At 47.5% G+C, this 16,708-nt stretch overlaps 1 protein-coding gene across 2 annotated transcripts in view; it reads right to left on the bottom strand.

Annotated features, from left to right (window-relative positions):
• The window catches only part of LOC140717439 (kin of IRRE-like protein 1), a 172,801-nt gene that overhangs the window by 90,815 nt on the left and 65,278 nt on the right, over positions 1-16,708 (bottom strand). For both annotated transcript variants that reach the window (XM_073031037.1, XM_073031036.1), the window contains exons 6-8: positions 6,427-6,532; positions 1,234-1,382; positions 297-424 (exon numbers count right to left, since the gene is read on the bottom strand). In XM_073031037.1, coding sequence (XP_072887138.1) covers positions 297-424; positions 1,234-1,382; positions 6,427-6,532 — 383 coding nt within the window. The remainder of the gene's footprint in view (positions 1-296; positions 425-1,233; positions 1,383-6,426; positions 6,533-16,708) is intronic.

Here is a 16,708-nt window from a genome sequence, read left to right as displayed (position 1 = left end):
ATGGTGGGATGTGGGGACTAATGCAGAAGGAGATGGGGAGAGTGAAGGGGAGAGGGTCAAGGGGGAGGGGAATGGAAGGGAGTGGATGATAAAGAGAGAGGGGGAGTGAGTGAAGGGGTAATGATAGGGTGGGAGGGGAGGTGGAAGGAGGAGTGAGGGATAGGGAGTGGGGAGAGCTGTTGAGTCAGGAATAGTGGAGAATAGTTGAAGGAAGGAGTGAAAGTCAGGGTTGGAGGACCGTCCACCATTGCACCCATCCACCAGCACCAGCCCCCACCACCCCCCAGTCCCCGTACCACATTTGAGCCTTTCTTTGTCCAGGTCAGGGTCAAGGGCGGGTTGCCCACCCATACACAGCTCAGCACCACACTCTCACCCATGTTGGCTGTCTTCATCTCTGGTTCCTCTACCATCCGTGGTCCAACTGTGGGAAAGGGTGCAAGGAGGGGGAGAAGGTAGAGAAGGAAAGGGGAAAAAGAGAGAGAGAAGAGTGAGAGACAGAAAAAAGACAGAAGGGATTGGGTGGGAAGGGGGAGGGACAAAGAGAGAGGAGGTTAGAGATGGAATGGTGGGAGATATGAGAGATAGGGAGAGGAGAAGAAAGAAGCAAGAGAGAGTGGGTGAAGCAGTAGAAGGAGAGAGAGTGGATGAGAGGGAGGGAGGGCAGGAGAGTGAATGTGAGGAGAGAGGGGGGAGTGACAGGGCAGAATGAGAGGGGGTGAAGGGGAAGAAAGAGGGATATGGGAGAGAAAGTGGGAAGGGTGTTGGTTGAGAGATGGAGTTGGAGGGAGTGAGGGATGGGAGGGGGGGAAGGAAGGAAGGGGGTGGCAGAGAGGGCAGAGGAAGACATGGGGAGGAAGTCAGAAAGAGATGGATGGAGAGAAAACCATAAATATAGGGAAGATGGTGAGATTGAAAGAGTGGGAGCAGGAGTGAGGCAAAGTGATAGAAAGAAGAAGCAAGAGAGAACAAGGGAGTATTGCACTGCAGGGGTGACAGTGAGAGAGGTGCGATGTGGGAGGGGCACTTGTGGGATGAGTGCTGAAGCAGTGGTATATTAAATGAGGGGGTTGAGGAGGAACCATGTTGAGTGAGGGGTGATGTAGAGATGCCGTGATGAAGAAGGGACAGGGAGGGAAAACAGTGAGGGGAGACAATGGTGAGGGCAGGGCAGTGAGTGAGGGGCTGTGGTGATGAAGTAGTGTAATGAGGGAAAGCAGAGGCTTGACTTACACTCCACATCGACGAGGGAACTGACGTTCGTGCTCCCCTCTGAGTTCTTTACCTCACAGGAGACGGGCTCTGTGAAGTATGTGTGATCCACAGCTGTCTCGTACACACTGCCTCGGGCTCCCTCAATGGGCAGCCCGCCTTTCGCCCATCTGAGGGAAAGAGAATGGGAGGTGGAGGTCAAGAAGGGGAAAGGGTGGAAGAGAGAGCAGGGATAAAAAATGGAGAGGGGGATGGGGAGGGAGTAACAGAGGGGAGTGAAATGGGTGTAAAAAGGTGGAGTAGATCAAGGGTTTAGAGAGGGAGTAGAGAAGAGGGTAGATGGGGAAAGTGGGAGAGATGGAGCAGAGAGGAGAAGAGAAGCACAGTGATTGCAGGGAAGTGGGGGAAGGGGTGGAAAGAGAGGAGGGATAGGGAGAAGGGGTAATGGAAAAGGAACACAAAGGGGAAGGGGAGGATGAGAGGTAACAGAGAGAAAAACATGAGTTGACCAGTTCTGGTGTCAGTCTTTGCCCCCCAAAGCCATGTGGTGTCCAGAGCCCAGAGTAAGGAGAGGTGAGGTTGAGGCTGGAGTGGGGGGGGGGGGGTGAGATGAGATGGAAAGAGGGAGAGGCAATAGGGAGGGTGAAAGGTTACAGTACTGGTGAGAGGGAAGAAGCATGAAGAGAGACAAAGGAAAAGGGGGTAAGGAGCAGGAGATGGAAGAGCAGCCAGTGTGAGTAGAATGGAAAGGGTGAAGGGGAGTGGTGGTGTGGGACAACATGGCAGTGGGAGGAGATCAGAGAATGGCAAGGACAAGGTGGGAAGGGGAAGCCGAAGATGAGAGGGGAGGGGTAGGGCAGAAGGCGGCTACTGGTAATAGACAGGTGAGACCAGGAAAAAGAGAGGCTGTGTGATTCATCAGAGGTCTGTCACAATACGGTGGGAAGAGGGGAGGCAATGGGATTAGTGTGAGGGGCGTCACTGACAGTGGGGAGAGTAAGGGCAGTGGGTTTAGTGTGAGGGGTGTCATGGGACGGTGGGGAGAGGGGAGGCAATGGGATTAGTGTGAGGGGTGTCACTGACAGTGGGGAGAGTAAGGGCGTGGGTTTAGTGTGAGGGGTGTCACTGACAGTGGGGAGAGTAAGGGCAGTGGGATTAGTGTGAGGGGTGTCACTGACAGTGGGGAGAGTAAGGGGCGTGGGTTTAGTGTGAGGGGTGTCACTGACAGTGGGGAGAGTAAGGGCAGTGGGTTTAGTGTGAGGGGCGTCACTGACAGTGGGGAGAGTAAGGGCAGTGGGATTAGTGTGAGGGGTGTCACTGACAGTGGGGAGAGTAAGGGCAGTGGGTTTAGTGTGAGGGGCGTCACTGACAGTGGGGAGAGTAAGGGCAGTGGGATTAGTGTGAGGGGTGTCACTGACAGTGGGGAGAGTAAGGGTCGTGGGTTTAGTGTGAGGGGTGTCACTGACAGTGGGGAGAGTAAGGGCAGTGGGATTAGTGTGAGGGGTGTCACTGACAGTGGGGAGAGTAAGGGTCGTGGGTTTAGTGTGAGGGGTGTCACTGACAGTGGGGAGAGTAAGGGTCGTGGGTTTAGTGTGAGGGGTGTCACTGACAGTGGGGGGAGTAAGGGCAGTGGGTTTAGTGTGAGGGGTGTCACTGACAGTGGAGAGAGTAAGGGCAGTGGGTTTAGTGTGAGGGGTGTCACTGACAGTGGGGAGAGTAAGGGCAGTGGGTTTAGTGTGAGGGGTGTCACTGACAGTGGAGAGAGTAAGGGCAGTGGGTTTAGTGTGAGGGGTGTCACTGACAGTGGGGAGAGTAAGGGTTGTGGGTTTAGTGTGAGGGGTGTCACTGACAGTGGGGAGAGTAAGGGCAGTGGGTTTAGTGTGAGGGGTGTCACTGACAGTGGGGAGAGTAAGGGCAGTGGGTTTAGTGTGAGGGGTGTCACTGATGGTGGGGAGAGTAAGGGCAGTGGGTTTAGTGTGAGGGGTGTCACTGACAGTGGGGAGAGTAAGGGTCGTGGGTTTAGTGTGAGGGGTGTCACTGACAGTGGGGAGAGTAAGGGCAGTGGGATTAGTGTGAGGGGTGTCACTGACAGTGGGGAGAGTAAGGGTCGTGGGTTTAGTGTGAGGGGCGTCACTGACAGTGGGGAGAGTAAGGGCAGTGGGTTTAGTGTGAGGGGTGTCATGGGACGGTGGGGAGAGGGGAGGCAATGGGATTAGTGTGAGGGGTGTCACTGACAGTGGGGAGAGTAAGGGCAGTGGGTTTAGTGTGAGGGGTGTCATGGGACGGTGGGGAGAGGGGAGGCAATGGGTTTAGTGTGAGGGGTGTCATTGACAGTGGGGAGAGTAGGGGCAGTGATTTTAGTGTGAGGGGCGTCACTGACAGTGGGGAGAGTAAGGGCAGTGGGTTTAGTGTGAGGGGTGTCACTGACAGTGGGGAGAGTAAGGGGCGTGGGTTTAGTGTGAGGGGTGTCATTGACAGTGGGGAGAGTAGGGGCAGTGGGATTAGTGTGAGGGGCGTCACTGACAGTGGGGAGAGTAAGGGCAGTGGGTTTAGTGTGAGGGGTGTCATTGACAGTGGGGAGAGTAGGGGCAGTGGGATTAGTGTGAGGGGCGTCACTGACAGTGGGGAGAGTAAGGGCAGTGGGTTTAGTGTGAGGGGTGTCATGGGACGGTGGGGAGAGGGGAGGCAATGGGATTAGTGTGAGGGGCGTCACTGACAGTGGGGAGAGTAAGGGCAGTGGGATTAGTGTGACGGGTGTCGCTGACAGTGGGGAGAGTAAGGGCAGTGGGTTTAGTGTGAGGGGTGTCACTGACAGTGGGGAGAGTAAGGGGCGTGGGTTTAGTGTGAGGGGTGTCACTGACAGTGGGGAGAGTAAGGGCAGTGGGATTAGTGTGAGGGGTGTCACTGACAGTGGGGAGAGTAAGGGCAGTGGGATTAGTGTGAGGGGTGTCACTGACAGTGGGGAGAGTAAGGGCAGTGGGTTTAGTGTGAGGGGTGTCACTGACAGTGGGGAGAGTAAGGATCGTGGGTTTAGTGTGACGGGTGTCACTGACAGTGGGGAGAGTAAGGGCAGTGGGTTTAGTGTGAGGGGCGTCACTGACAGTGGGGAGAGTAAGGGCAGTGGGTTTAGTGTGAGGGGTGTCACTGACAGTGGGGAGAGTAAGGGCAGTGGGTTTAGTGTGAGGGGTGTCACTGACAGTGGGGAGAGTAAGGGCAGTGGGTTTAGTGTGAGGGGTGTCACTGACAGTGGGGAGAGTAAGGGTCGTGGGTTTAGTGTGAGGGGTGTCACTGACAGTGGGGAGAGTAAGGATCGTGGGTTTAGTGTGAGGGGTGTCACTGACAGTGGGGAGAGTAAGGGGCAGTGGGTTTAGTGTGAGGGGTGTCACTGACAGTGGGGAGAGTAAGGGCAGTGGGTTTAGTGTGAGGGGCGTCACTGACAGTGGGGAGAGTAAGGGTCGTGGGTTTAGTGTGAGGGGTGTCACTGACAGTGGGGAGAGTAAGGGCAGTGGGTTTAGTGTGAGGGGTGTCACTGACAGTGGGGAGAGTAAGGGCAGTGGGTTTAGTGTGAGGGGTGTCACTGACAGTGGGGAGAGTAAGGGTCGTGGGTTTAGTGTGAGGGGTGTCACTGACAGTGGGGAGAGTAAGGATCGTGGGTTTAGTGTGAGGGGTGTCACTGACAGTGGGGAGAGTAAGGGGCAGTGGGTTTAGTGTGAGGGGTGTCACTGACAGTGGGGAGAGTAAGGGCAGTGGGTTTAGTGTGAGGGGCGTCACTGACAGTGGGGAGAGTAAGGGTCGTGGGTTTAGTGTGAGGGGTGTCACTGACAGTGGGGAGAGTAAGGGCAGTGGGTTTAGTGTGACGGGTGTCACTGACAGTGGGGAGAGTAAGGGCAGTGGGTTTAGTGTGAGGGGCGTCACTGACAGTGGGGAGAGTAAGGGCAGTGGGTTTAGTGTGAGGGGTGTCACTGACAGTGGGGAGAGTAAGGGCAGTGGGTTTAGTGTGAGGGGCGTCACTGACAGTGGGGAGAGTAAGGGTCGTGGGTTTAGTGTGAGGGGTGTCACTGATGGTGGGGAGAGTAAGGGGCAGTGGGTTTAGTGTGAGGGGTGTCACTGACAGTGGGGAGAGTAAGGGCAGTGGGTTTAGTGTGAGGGGCGTCACTGACAGTGGGGAGAGTAAGGGCAGTGGGATTAGTGTGAGGGGTGTCACTGACAGTGGGGAGAGTAAGGGCAGTGGGTTTAGTGTGAGGGGTGTCACTGACAGTGGGGAGAGTAAGGGCAGTGGGTTTAGTGTGAGGGGTGTCACTGATGGTGGGGAGAGTAAGGGCAGTGGGTTTAGTGTGAGGGGTGTCACTGACAGTGGGGAGAGTAAGGGTCGTGGGTTTAGTGTGAGGGGTGTCACTGACAGTGGGGAGAGTAAGGGTTGTGGGTTTAGTGTGAGGGGTGTCACTGACAGTGGGGAGAGTAAGGGCAGTGGGTTTAGTGTGAGGGGTGTCACTGACAGTGGAGAGAGTAAGGGCAGTGGGTTTAGTGTGAGGGGTGTCACTGACAGTGGGGAGAGTAAGGGCAGTGGGTTTAGTGTGAGGGGTGTCACTGACAGTGGAGAGAGTAAGGGCAGTGGGTTTAGTGTGAGGGGTGTCACTGACAGTGGGGAGAGTAAGGGTTGTGGGTTTAGTGTGAGGGGTGTCACTGACAGTGGGGAGAGCAAGGGCAGTGGGTTTAGTGTGAGGGGTGTCACTGACAGTGGAGAGAGTAAGGGCAGTGGGTTTAGTGTGAGGGGTGTCACTGACAGTGGGGAGAGTAAGGGCAGTGGGTTTAGTGTGAGGGGTGTCACTGACAGTGGAGAGAGTAAGGGCAGTGGGTTTAGTGTGAGGGGTGTCACTGACAGTGGGGAGAGTAAGGGCAGTGGGTTTAGTGTGAGGGGTGTCATGGGATGGTGGGGAGAGTAAGGGCAATGGGATTAGTGTGAGGAATGTCACTGATGGTGGGGAGAGTAAGGGTCATGGGATTAGTGTTAGGGCTTTCACTGACAGTGGGATTAGAGTGAGGGCTGTCACTGACAGTGGAGATAGTGTTTCACAGTGGGAATTGTCTGGAGACTGACACCTCGTGGTTTGGACAGTGCTTGGCAGTGGGATTAGGCTATAGATTGTCAGCATGGGATATCTGAAACTAGACCTGCACCGATCTCTGGAGGGGATTCTATATTTAACTCCTCACCTGTATCCATTGATGGCAGGATTGGCATTGGCTGTGCAGGTGAAGACGACGCGGTCTCCCTCTCGTACCTTCTGAGGATGTATGGATAACGTGACAGATGGTGGATCTGTGGGCAAGGAAGATAAAGAGATTAGAATGTATTTGGTGGGGATATGGAGGTGCAGAGCATCAGAGAAGAGTCAGGAAGTGTTATGGTGTAGGGAAGAGAGAGGGACTTTTGGAGAGAGATGGCAGGGAGAAGGAGGAGAGTGAGGGAGAAAGCACACTTGAAATTGTGACTGAGAAAGAAATGGAGAAACAGCAAAATTGAAAGAGTGAGAGAGTGAGTGAGAGAGAGAGAGAGGTAACTTCAGAGTGTAAGAAACACTTTCTCCTCTTCTTCCCCACTACCTTCTCTCACTTCTCCTTCCATTGCTATCCTTTTCTCCATTCCAATTCCATCCTATAACCATATAACAATTACAGCACGGAAACAGGCCATCTCGGCCCTTCTAGTCCGTGCCGAACGCTTACTCTCACCTAGTCCCATTGACCTGCACTCAGCCCATAACCCTCCATTCCTTTCCTGTCCATATACCTACCCAATTTTACTTTAAATTATAATACCGAACCTGCCTCTACCACTTCTACTGGAAGCTCGTTCCACATAGCTAACACTCTTTGAGTAAAGAAATACCCCCTCATGTTACCCTTAAACTTTTGCCCCCTATCTCTCAACTCATGTCCTCTTGTTTGAATCTCCCCTACTCTCAATGGAAAAAGCCTATCCACATCAACTCTATCTATCCCCCACATAATTTTAAATACCTCTATCAAGTCCCCCTTCAACCTTCTACGCTCCAAAGAATAAAGACCTAACTTGTTCAATCTTTCCCTGTAACTTAGGTGCTGAAACCCAGGTAACATTCTAGTAAATCTTCTTTGTACTCTCTCTATTTTGTTGACATCTTTCCTATAATTCGGTGACCAGAACTGTACACAATACTCCAAATTCGGCCTTACCAATGCCTTGTACAATTTTAACATTACATCCCAACTCCTATACTCAATGCTCAGATTTATAAAGGCCAACATACCAAAAGCTTTCTTCACCACCCTATCCACATGAGATTCCACCTTCAGGGAACTATGCACCATTATTCCTAGATCACTCTGTTCTACTGCATTCTTCAATGCCCTACCATTTACCACGTATATCCTATTTGGATTATTCCTACCAAAATGTAACACCTCACACTTATCAGCATTAAACTCCATCTGCCATTGTTCAGCCCACTCTTCTAACTGGCCTAAATCTCTCTGCAAACTTTGAAAACCTACTTCATTATCCACAATGCCGCCTACCTTAATATCATCTGCATACTTACTAATCCAATTTATCACCCCATCATCCAGATCCTGTCTTCCTTTCTCCAACTGTTCCTTTCCAATCCTCCAGGTCCCCTTCCCTCTGTTGTGCCTCTATCTCGCTGCCCCTCTCTTCCTACACACCTCCCTCTCTATAGCTCTTTCCATCTCCCACCTCCACCAACAGCCATCTCCCTTCGTCTTTATCCATCTCTCCTCTTTTTGCATTCTGCTTTCCATCCATCTGTCCTTCCTCTCTCATTTGCATTCTTTCTGTCTGTCTCTATCTATGTCACTTTCTCCCTTTCCCTCTCCATCCTTCAAACCCTTCTTATATCTCCCTGTTCTTCTCTACATAAGAACATAAGAAATAGAAGCAGGAGTCGGCCATCTGGCCTGTTGAGCCTGCTCCGCCATTCCATAAAATCACGGTTGATCTGTCCATAGACTCACCTCCACCTCCACCTTCCCCATAACCCTTAATACCCTACTATGCAAAAATCTATCCAACCTTGTATTAATTATATTTACTGAGGTAGCCCGTGCTGCTTCATTGGGCAGAGAATTCCACAGATTCACCACTTTCTGGAAAAGCAGTTCCTCCTCATCTCCATCCTAAATCTACTCCCCTGAATCTTGAAGCTATGTCCCTTAGTTTTAGTCTCACCTACCAGTGGAAACAACTTTCCTTTCATAATTCTATATGTTTCTATAAGATCCCCTCTCATACTTCTGAATTCCAACAAGTACAGTACTAGGTGACTCAATCTCTCCTCAGTCTAACTCCCTCATCTCTGGAATCAACCAGGTGATCCTCCTCTGGACCGCCTTCAAAGCCAAAAAATCTCTAAGTTTTCCACTATTCCTCAACTGTCCCACCATGTAGCCTGTGTTTCCAGTCTACACGAGCCAAATTCCCCCTCATCCCAATGTAGTTTCCATTGTTCAGGCTTAATACACTTGTTTTATGCCTGTACACCCTCCATTTGTATGAGAAATTTAGTCATACTATGATCACTCTTTCTAAGAGGATCCCTAACCACAAGATCACTAATTTTACCTGTCTCTTTGCACAGGACCAGATCTAAGATGACACATTCCCTTGTAGGTTCAGTAACATGATGTTCAAGAAATCCATCATGGATGCATTCTATGAAGTCCTCCGCAAGACTGCCTCAACCAACTTGATTCACCTGATCTATGTGCAAGTTAAAGTTCCCTATGATAAATGCTGTTCCATTCTTACATGCCTCAGACATATCTCTGTTTATTGCCTGTGCCACTGTAACGTTATTATTCTGTGGCTGATAGTCAACTTCCACCAGTGATTGCTTCCCTTTACTATTCCTAATCTCTACCCAGATGGATTCACCATTCTCTACTGCATTATTCTCTCTCCATCTGTCTGTCCTTCTTTGCATCTTCCTCTGTCACATACATCTCCCCAACTCCATCTTCCCCCCCATCTCCACCTTTCATCCCTCCACAATATGCCTGACCCTTTCACAATCTCCCTAACCCCTTTCCATGCCCTCCTATTCCCTCCATCTACCTGTCTTTCTCTCCTTATCCTCTCCATCTTCCTTTACACCTGCAGTACCCTGTCATTTTGTTCCTCTCTCCACCACCATTTCCCCCTGTCTATCTCCCCCTCTCTCTCCATCTTCCTGTCCCTCCTACCACCACTACACTCTCTCCTCATCTCTCCATCCCCACATTACTCCCTCTTTCCATAGCAAGGATTGCAAAGGTTGTGCCTTTATTTACGGAGGGTAATAAAGATAGTATAGAATGTTAATCTAACATCCATGATAGGTAAGTTGCTGGAAAGCATGTTGAAGGATGAAATATACTTAGATTTGGAAAGGTGGATATAGACAGCATGGCTTCACACATTGGAGAATGTAATACGAATCTTATTGGGATTTTGATGAAGTAATGGGAAGGTTAATGGAATGATGGTGGTAGACATCAATTTCATGTAGGGCTTTGATAAAGTTCAGTGTGGTAAACTGTACTGGAAGGTTAGATCCCATGGTATCCAATGTGAGCTAGCAAAACGGATAAAAAATTTGCTGAATGGTAGGAAACAGATGGTGTTGGCAGAAAGATATTTCTCAGACCAGAGGCCTATGACCAGTGGTGTGCCTCAGGGGCCACTGCCATATCTATATTAATAATTTGGATGAGAATGTGGAAGGCATGATTAGTAATTTTACAGGTGTCAGGCAGTGTTGTATAGATTGAGGAGTATCAAGAGTTGCAGAATTATCTTGATCAACTTGGTAGGTGGGCTGAGAAAGGGCAAATGGAATTGAATTTCGATAGTGCAAAGTGAACTTCTGTCATTCCATTGCAGGAACAATGGCAAGGCTTTGAAAAGGGTGTAGAAGAGGTTTCCTCAAAGAGGACCATGAACTTGTCATCAGGTTTGGAGATTTACATGCTTCAATGACTTGGAAAAACTATATTAGTTGGAGTCAGGTCTTTAAGCTTTGGCTCTTGATAAGGTCACCCATGCCAATCAGGTCAAAAGGTAGCTAGACTAAGAGTGGTCTATCAGTCCTCCAGGTTCAGAGGTTCAGCTCAGAGCTAACAATTCTGAATGCTAAAACAAAAGTACTACAGAAACAGCTATGAAGAATCCTTCTATTTCTGTGTGTGACAGTATTCCTAAGTCTCCATTCAAGACTTGCATGACTGACCCCTAGTCAAAACTGAGCTACTGACAGTGAAAGCCCTGAACACCACCAGAGATGGAGGACCTTCATTGCTGCCCTGAACGACAGTGGTGTAATTGGCTGTACGTAGGTAAGTAAGTAAAAGAAGTTTACAAAGATGCTGCTTGGATTATAAGACTATAAGACCATTTGGTCTATTGAGTTTGCTCTGCCATTTCAACATGGCTAATCCAACTTTCCTCACAGCTCCAATCTCCTGCCTTCTCCCCGTGTCCCTTCATGCCCTGACCAATCAAGAATCTCTCAAGCACTGCCTTAAAAATGCATGAAGACTTGACCTGCACAACTGCCTGTGACATAGAATTCCACAGATTCTCCACACTCTGGCTAAAGAAATTCCTCCTCATCTCCATTCTAAAATTCCTCCTCCTCTATTTTGAGGCTATGTCTTCTGGTTTTAAAATCTCCCACAATAAGAAACATACCCTCCTCATCCACTCTATCATGGCCTTTCACCATTTGATAGCTTTCAAAGAGGTCACACCTCATTGTTCCGAATGCCAGTGAATATAGACCAAGAGCCATCAAACCCTATTCATAAGCTGATCAATCCTGGACTCATTTTTGGGAACCTCTTTTGAACCCTCTCCAGTGCCAGTACATATTTTCCAAGATAAGGGGCCTAAAACTGCTCACAATACTCCAAGTGAGGCCTCGCCAGTGCTGTATAAAGCCTCAACATTACATCCTTGCTTTTATATTGCAGTCCTTTTGAAATTAACATTAACATCACATTTGTGTTCCTCACAATAGACTCAACCTCCAAATTAACCTTTAGAAAATCCTGCACAAGAACTCCCAGGTCCTTTTCCACTCCAGTAATGCTGGAAAATGATTCTTGCAAGGTAGTAAAGGGGTACAAGGAAATAGCAGATGAACTGATTAAGTATTTTGCATCAGTTTTCACTGTTGAAGACACAAGAAGTATACCAGAAGAAGTGTGTGAAGGTTTGTGAGAAACCTAAATGTGGATAAGTGAATCTGTGAAAAGAAAAAGATTGGTCAAGACAAATGTAGGTCCCTTACAGTCAGAAACAGGTGAATTGATCATAGGGAACAAGGACATGGCAGACCAATTGAATAACTACTTTGGTTCTGTCTTCACTAAGGAGGACATAAATAATCTTCCAGAAATAGTAGGGGACCGAGGGTCTAGTGAGATGGAGGAACTGAGGGAAATACATGTTAGTAGGGAAGTGGTGTTAGGTAAATTGAAGGGATTAAAGGCAGGTAAATCTCCAGGGCCAGATGATCTGCATCCCAGAGTGCTTAAGGAAGTAGCCCAAGAAATAGTGGATGCATTAGTGATAATTTTTCAAAACTCCTTAGATTCTGGATTAGTTCCTGAGGATTGGAGGGTGGCTAATGTAACCCCACTTTTTAAAAAAGGAGGGAGAGAAAAACCGGGGAATTATAGACCAGTTAGTCTGACATCGGTGGTAGGGAAAATGCTAGAGTCGGTTATCAAAGATGTGATAACAGCACATTTGGAAAGAGGTGAAATCATTGGACAAAGTCAGCATGGATTTGTGAAAGGAAAATCATGTCTGATGAATCTTATAGAATTTTTTGAAGATGTAACTAGTAGAGTGGATAGGGGAGAGCCAGTGGATGTGGTATATTTAGATTTTCAAAAGGCTTTTGACAAGGTCCCACACAGGAGATTAGTGTGCAAACTTAAAGCACACGGTATTGGGGGTATGGTATTGATGTGGATAGAGAATTGGTTGGCAGACAGGAAGCAAAGAGTGGGAGTAGATGGGACCTTTTCAGAATGGCAGGCAGTGACTAGTGGGGTACCGCAAGGCTCAGTGCTGGGACCCCAGTTGTTTACAATATATATTAATGATTTAGACGAGGGAATTAAAAGCAGCATCTCCAAGTTTGCGGATAACATGAAGCTAGGCGGCAGTGTTAGCTGTGAGGAGGATGCTAAGAGGATGCAGGGTGACTTGGATAGGTTAGGTGAGTGGGAAAATTCATGGCCGATGCAATTTAATGTGGATAAATGTGAGGTTATCCACTTTGGTTGCAAGAACAGGAAAACAGTTTTATCTGAACGGTGGCTGATTAGGAAAAGGGGAGGTGCAACAAGACCTGGGTGTCATTGTACACCAGTCATTGAAGGTGGGCATGCAGGTACAGCAGGCAGTGAAAAAGGCAAATGGTATGTTGGCATTCATAGCAAAAGGATTTGAGTACAGGAGCAGGGAGGTTCTGCTGCAGTTGTACAAGGCCTTGGTGAGACCACACCTCGAGTATTGTGCGCAGTTTTGGTCCCCTAATCTCAGGAAAGACATTCTTGCCATAGAGGGATTACAAAGAAGGTTCACAAGATTGATTCCTGGGATGGCAGGACTTTCATATGAAGAAAAACTGGATCGACTAGGCTTATACTCACTGGAATTTAGAAGATTGAGGGGGGGAACTTATTGAAACGTATAAAATTCTAAAGGGATTGGACAGGCTAGATGCAGGAAGATTGTTTCCGATGTTGGGGAAGTCCAGAATGAGGGGTCACAGTTTAAGGATAAAGGGGAAGCCTTTTAGGACCGAGATGAGGAAAAACTTCTTCACACAGAGAGTGGTGAATCTGTGGAATTCTCTGCCACAGGAAACAGTTGAGGCCGGTTCATTGGCTATATTTAAGAGGAGGTTAGATATGGCCCTTGTGACTAAAGGGATCAGTGGGTATGGAGAGAAAGCAGGTACAGGGTTCTGAGTTGGATGATCAGCCATGATCATACTGAATGGTGGTGCAGGCTCAAAGGGCCGAATGACCTACTCCTGCACCTATTTTCTATGTTTCTATGTTTTCTATGGGACCAGATGCTCAGCAGCCTAGGGTTCTGAAAGAAGTGGCCAAAGAGTTTGTGGAGGCATTAGACCATAAGGCCATAAGATATAGGAACAGAAGAAGGCCAATCGGCCCATTAAGTCTGCTCCACCATTCACTCATGGGATGATCCAATTCTTCCATTCATCCCCCACTGCCCTGCCTTCTCCCCAATACCCTTTTGATGCCCTGGCTAATCAAGAACCTATCTATCTCTGCCTTAAATCCACCATATGACTTGGCCTCTATAGCCACTCGTGGCAACAAATTCCACAGATTTACCACCCTCTGACTAAAGTAATTTCTCCGCATTTCTGTTCTAAATGGACATCCTTCAATCCTGAAATCATGCCCTCTTGACCTAGACTCCCCTATCATTGGAAATAACTTTGCCATATCTAATCTGTTCAGGGCTTTTAAAATTTGGAATGTTTCTATGAGATCCCCCTTCATTCTCCTGAACTCCAGGGAATACAGCCCAACAACTGCCAGACATTCCTCATATGGTAACCCTTTCATTCCTGGAACCATTCTTGTGAATCTTCTCTGAACCCTCTCCAATGTCAGTATATCCTTTCTAAAATAAAGAGACCAAAACTGCACACAATACTCCAAGTATGGTCTCACGAGTGCCTTATAGAGCCACAAAATTACATCCCTGCTCTTATATTCTATACCTCTAGAAATGAATGCCAACATTGCATTCACCTTCTTCACCATTGACTCAACCTGGAGATTAACCTTTCAGGTATCCTGCACAAGGACTCCCAAGACCCTTTGCATCTCTGCATTTTGAATTCTCTCCCCATCTGAATAATAGTTTGCCCGTTTATCTCTTCCACCAAAATGCATGACCATACACTTTCCAACATTGTATTTCATTTGTCACTTCTTTGCTTATTCCCCTAAACTATCTAAGTCTCTCTGCAGGCTCTCTGTTTCCTCAACACTACCCGCTCTTCCACCTATCTTGGTATCATCGGCAAATTTAGCCACAAATCCATTAATCCCATAGTCCAAATCATTGACATACATTGTAAAAAGCAGTGGTCCCAGCACCAACCCCTGTGGAACTGCACTGGTAACCGGCAGCCAGCCAGAACAGGATCCCTTTATTCCCACTCTCTGTTTTCTGCCAATCAGCCAATGCCATGCTAGTAACTCCCCTGTAATTCCATGGGTCTTATCTTGCTAAGCAGCCCCATGCGCGGCACCTTGTCAAAGGCCTTCTGAAAATCCAAGTACACCACATCTACTACATCTCCTTTATCGACCCTGCTTGTAATTTCCTCAAAGAATTACAGTGGGTTTGTCAAGCAGGATTTTCCTTTCAGGAAACAATGCTGGCTTTGGCCTATCTTGTCATGTGCCTCCAGGTTTTCCGTAATCTCTTCCCTAACAACCGATTCCAACAACTTCCCAACCACTAATGTCATTAACAGGTCTATAGTTTCCTGTCTGCTTCCTCCCACCCTTCTTAAATAGCAGAGTAACATTTGCAATTTTCCAGTCATCCGGTCCAATGCCAGAATCTATCGATTCTTGAAAGATTATTGTTAATACCTCCTCATTCTCTCTAGCTACTTCCATCAGGTCCAGGAGATTTATACACCCTCAGACCATTAAGCTTCCTGAACACCTTCTCTGTCATAATTTTCACCCCACATACTTCACTTCCCTGACTCTCTTGAATGTACGGTATACTGCAGATGTCTTCCACTGTGAAGACTGATGCAAAATATGCAATCAGTTCCTCTGCCATCTCTGTGTCTCTCATTACAGTATCTCCAGCTTCATTTTCTATTGGTCCTATATCTACCCTTGACTCTCTTTTACCCTTTATATACTTAAAAAAGCCTTTAGTATCTTCTTTGATATTGATTGCCAGCTTCCTTTCATAATTCATCTTTTCCTTCTGAATGACCTTCTTAGTTTCCTTCTGCAAGTTTTTAAAAGCTTCCCAATCCTCTCTCTTCCCACTAGCTTTGGCTTCTTTGTATGGCCCCTCATTTTTGCTTTTATTTTGGCTCTGACTTCACTTTTCAGCCACAGTAGTGTTCTTCCATTAGAAAATTTCTTCTTATTTGGAATATATCTGTCTTGCACTTCCCTCATTTTTCACAGAAACTCCAGCCATTGTTGCTCTGCTGTCCTTCCTGCTAGTGTCCCTTTCCAGTCAACCTTGGCCAGTTTTCCTCTCATGCCATTGTAATTTCCTTTATTCCACTGAAATACCAACACATTGGAATTTAGTTTCTTCATCTCAAATTTCAAAGTGAACTGGATCATATTGTGATCACTGTTCCCTAAGGGTTCCTTAACCTTAAGCTCTATTGTCACCTCTGGATCATTGCACAACACCCAATCCAGCACAGCTGATCCCCTAGTGGACTCAACAACAAGCTGTTCTATAAAGCTATCCCTTAGACATTCTACAAATTCTCCCTCTTGAAGTCCAGTACTGGCCTGGTTTTCCCACTTTTATGTTAAAATCCCCAACAATTACCATTACATTGCCCTTCTGACACGTCTTTTCTATCACCTGCTGTAACTTGTAATCCACATCCCAGCTGCTGTTTGGAGGCCTGTATACAACTGCCATTAGGGTCCATTTACCCTTGCCATTTCTTATAACCATATAACAATTACAGCATGGAAACAGAACATGTCGGCCCTTCTAGTCCGTGCCGAACGCTTACTCTCACCTAGTCCCACCTACCTGCACTCAGCCCATAACCCTCCATTCCTTTCCTGTCCATATACCTATCCAACTCAACCCATAGAGATTCTACACCTTCCAATCCTATGTCTTCCTTTCTAATGTTTTAATATTATTTATTATGCACAGGGACACACCACCCCCTTTGCCTACTAACCTATTTTTCTGATACACTGTATATCCTTGGACATTCAACTTCCAATGGCAGCCATCTGTTAACCAAGTTTCAGGGATGGCCAGAAAGTCGAACTTGCCAATTTGTAGCTGAATTTCAAAATCGTCCATTTTATTTCTTATGCTGCGTGCATTCAAATACAACACTTTGAGTCCAGTATTTATTGCTTTCCGTTTTAACTGCACCATGCCTCTATTGCTCTGTAACTTACCTCACTGGCTGTGATTATGCCTCATCTCCTACCTGTTCTTTCTACCATCTCCTGTTGCACGCTATCTTAGGTTTATTTCTGTTTTCCCCTTTGTCAGCCCTAATACTTCAGTTCTCATCCCCCTGCCAAATTAGTAATAATCTTTCAAGAATCAATAGATTCTGAAATAGTTCCGGAGGACTGGAAAATTGAAAATGTAATTTCACGCTTCAAAATGTGAGAAAGGCAGAAGAAAGCAAATTATAGGCCAGTT

This window comes from Hemitrygon akajei, chromosome 27, assembly GCF_048418815.1.
Source record: "Hemitrygon akajei chromosome 27, sHemAka1.3, whole genome shotgun sequence".
NCBI classification, from domain to species: domain Eukaryota; kingdom Metazoa; phylum Chordata; class Chondrichthyes; order Myliobatiformes; family Dasyatidae; genus Hemitrygon; species Hemitrygon akajei.
The sequence above is the reverse complement of the archived record's forward strand: the minus strand, read 5'-3'. Positions and strand labels throughout refer to the sequence as shown.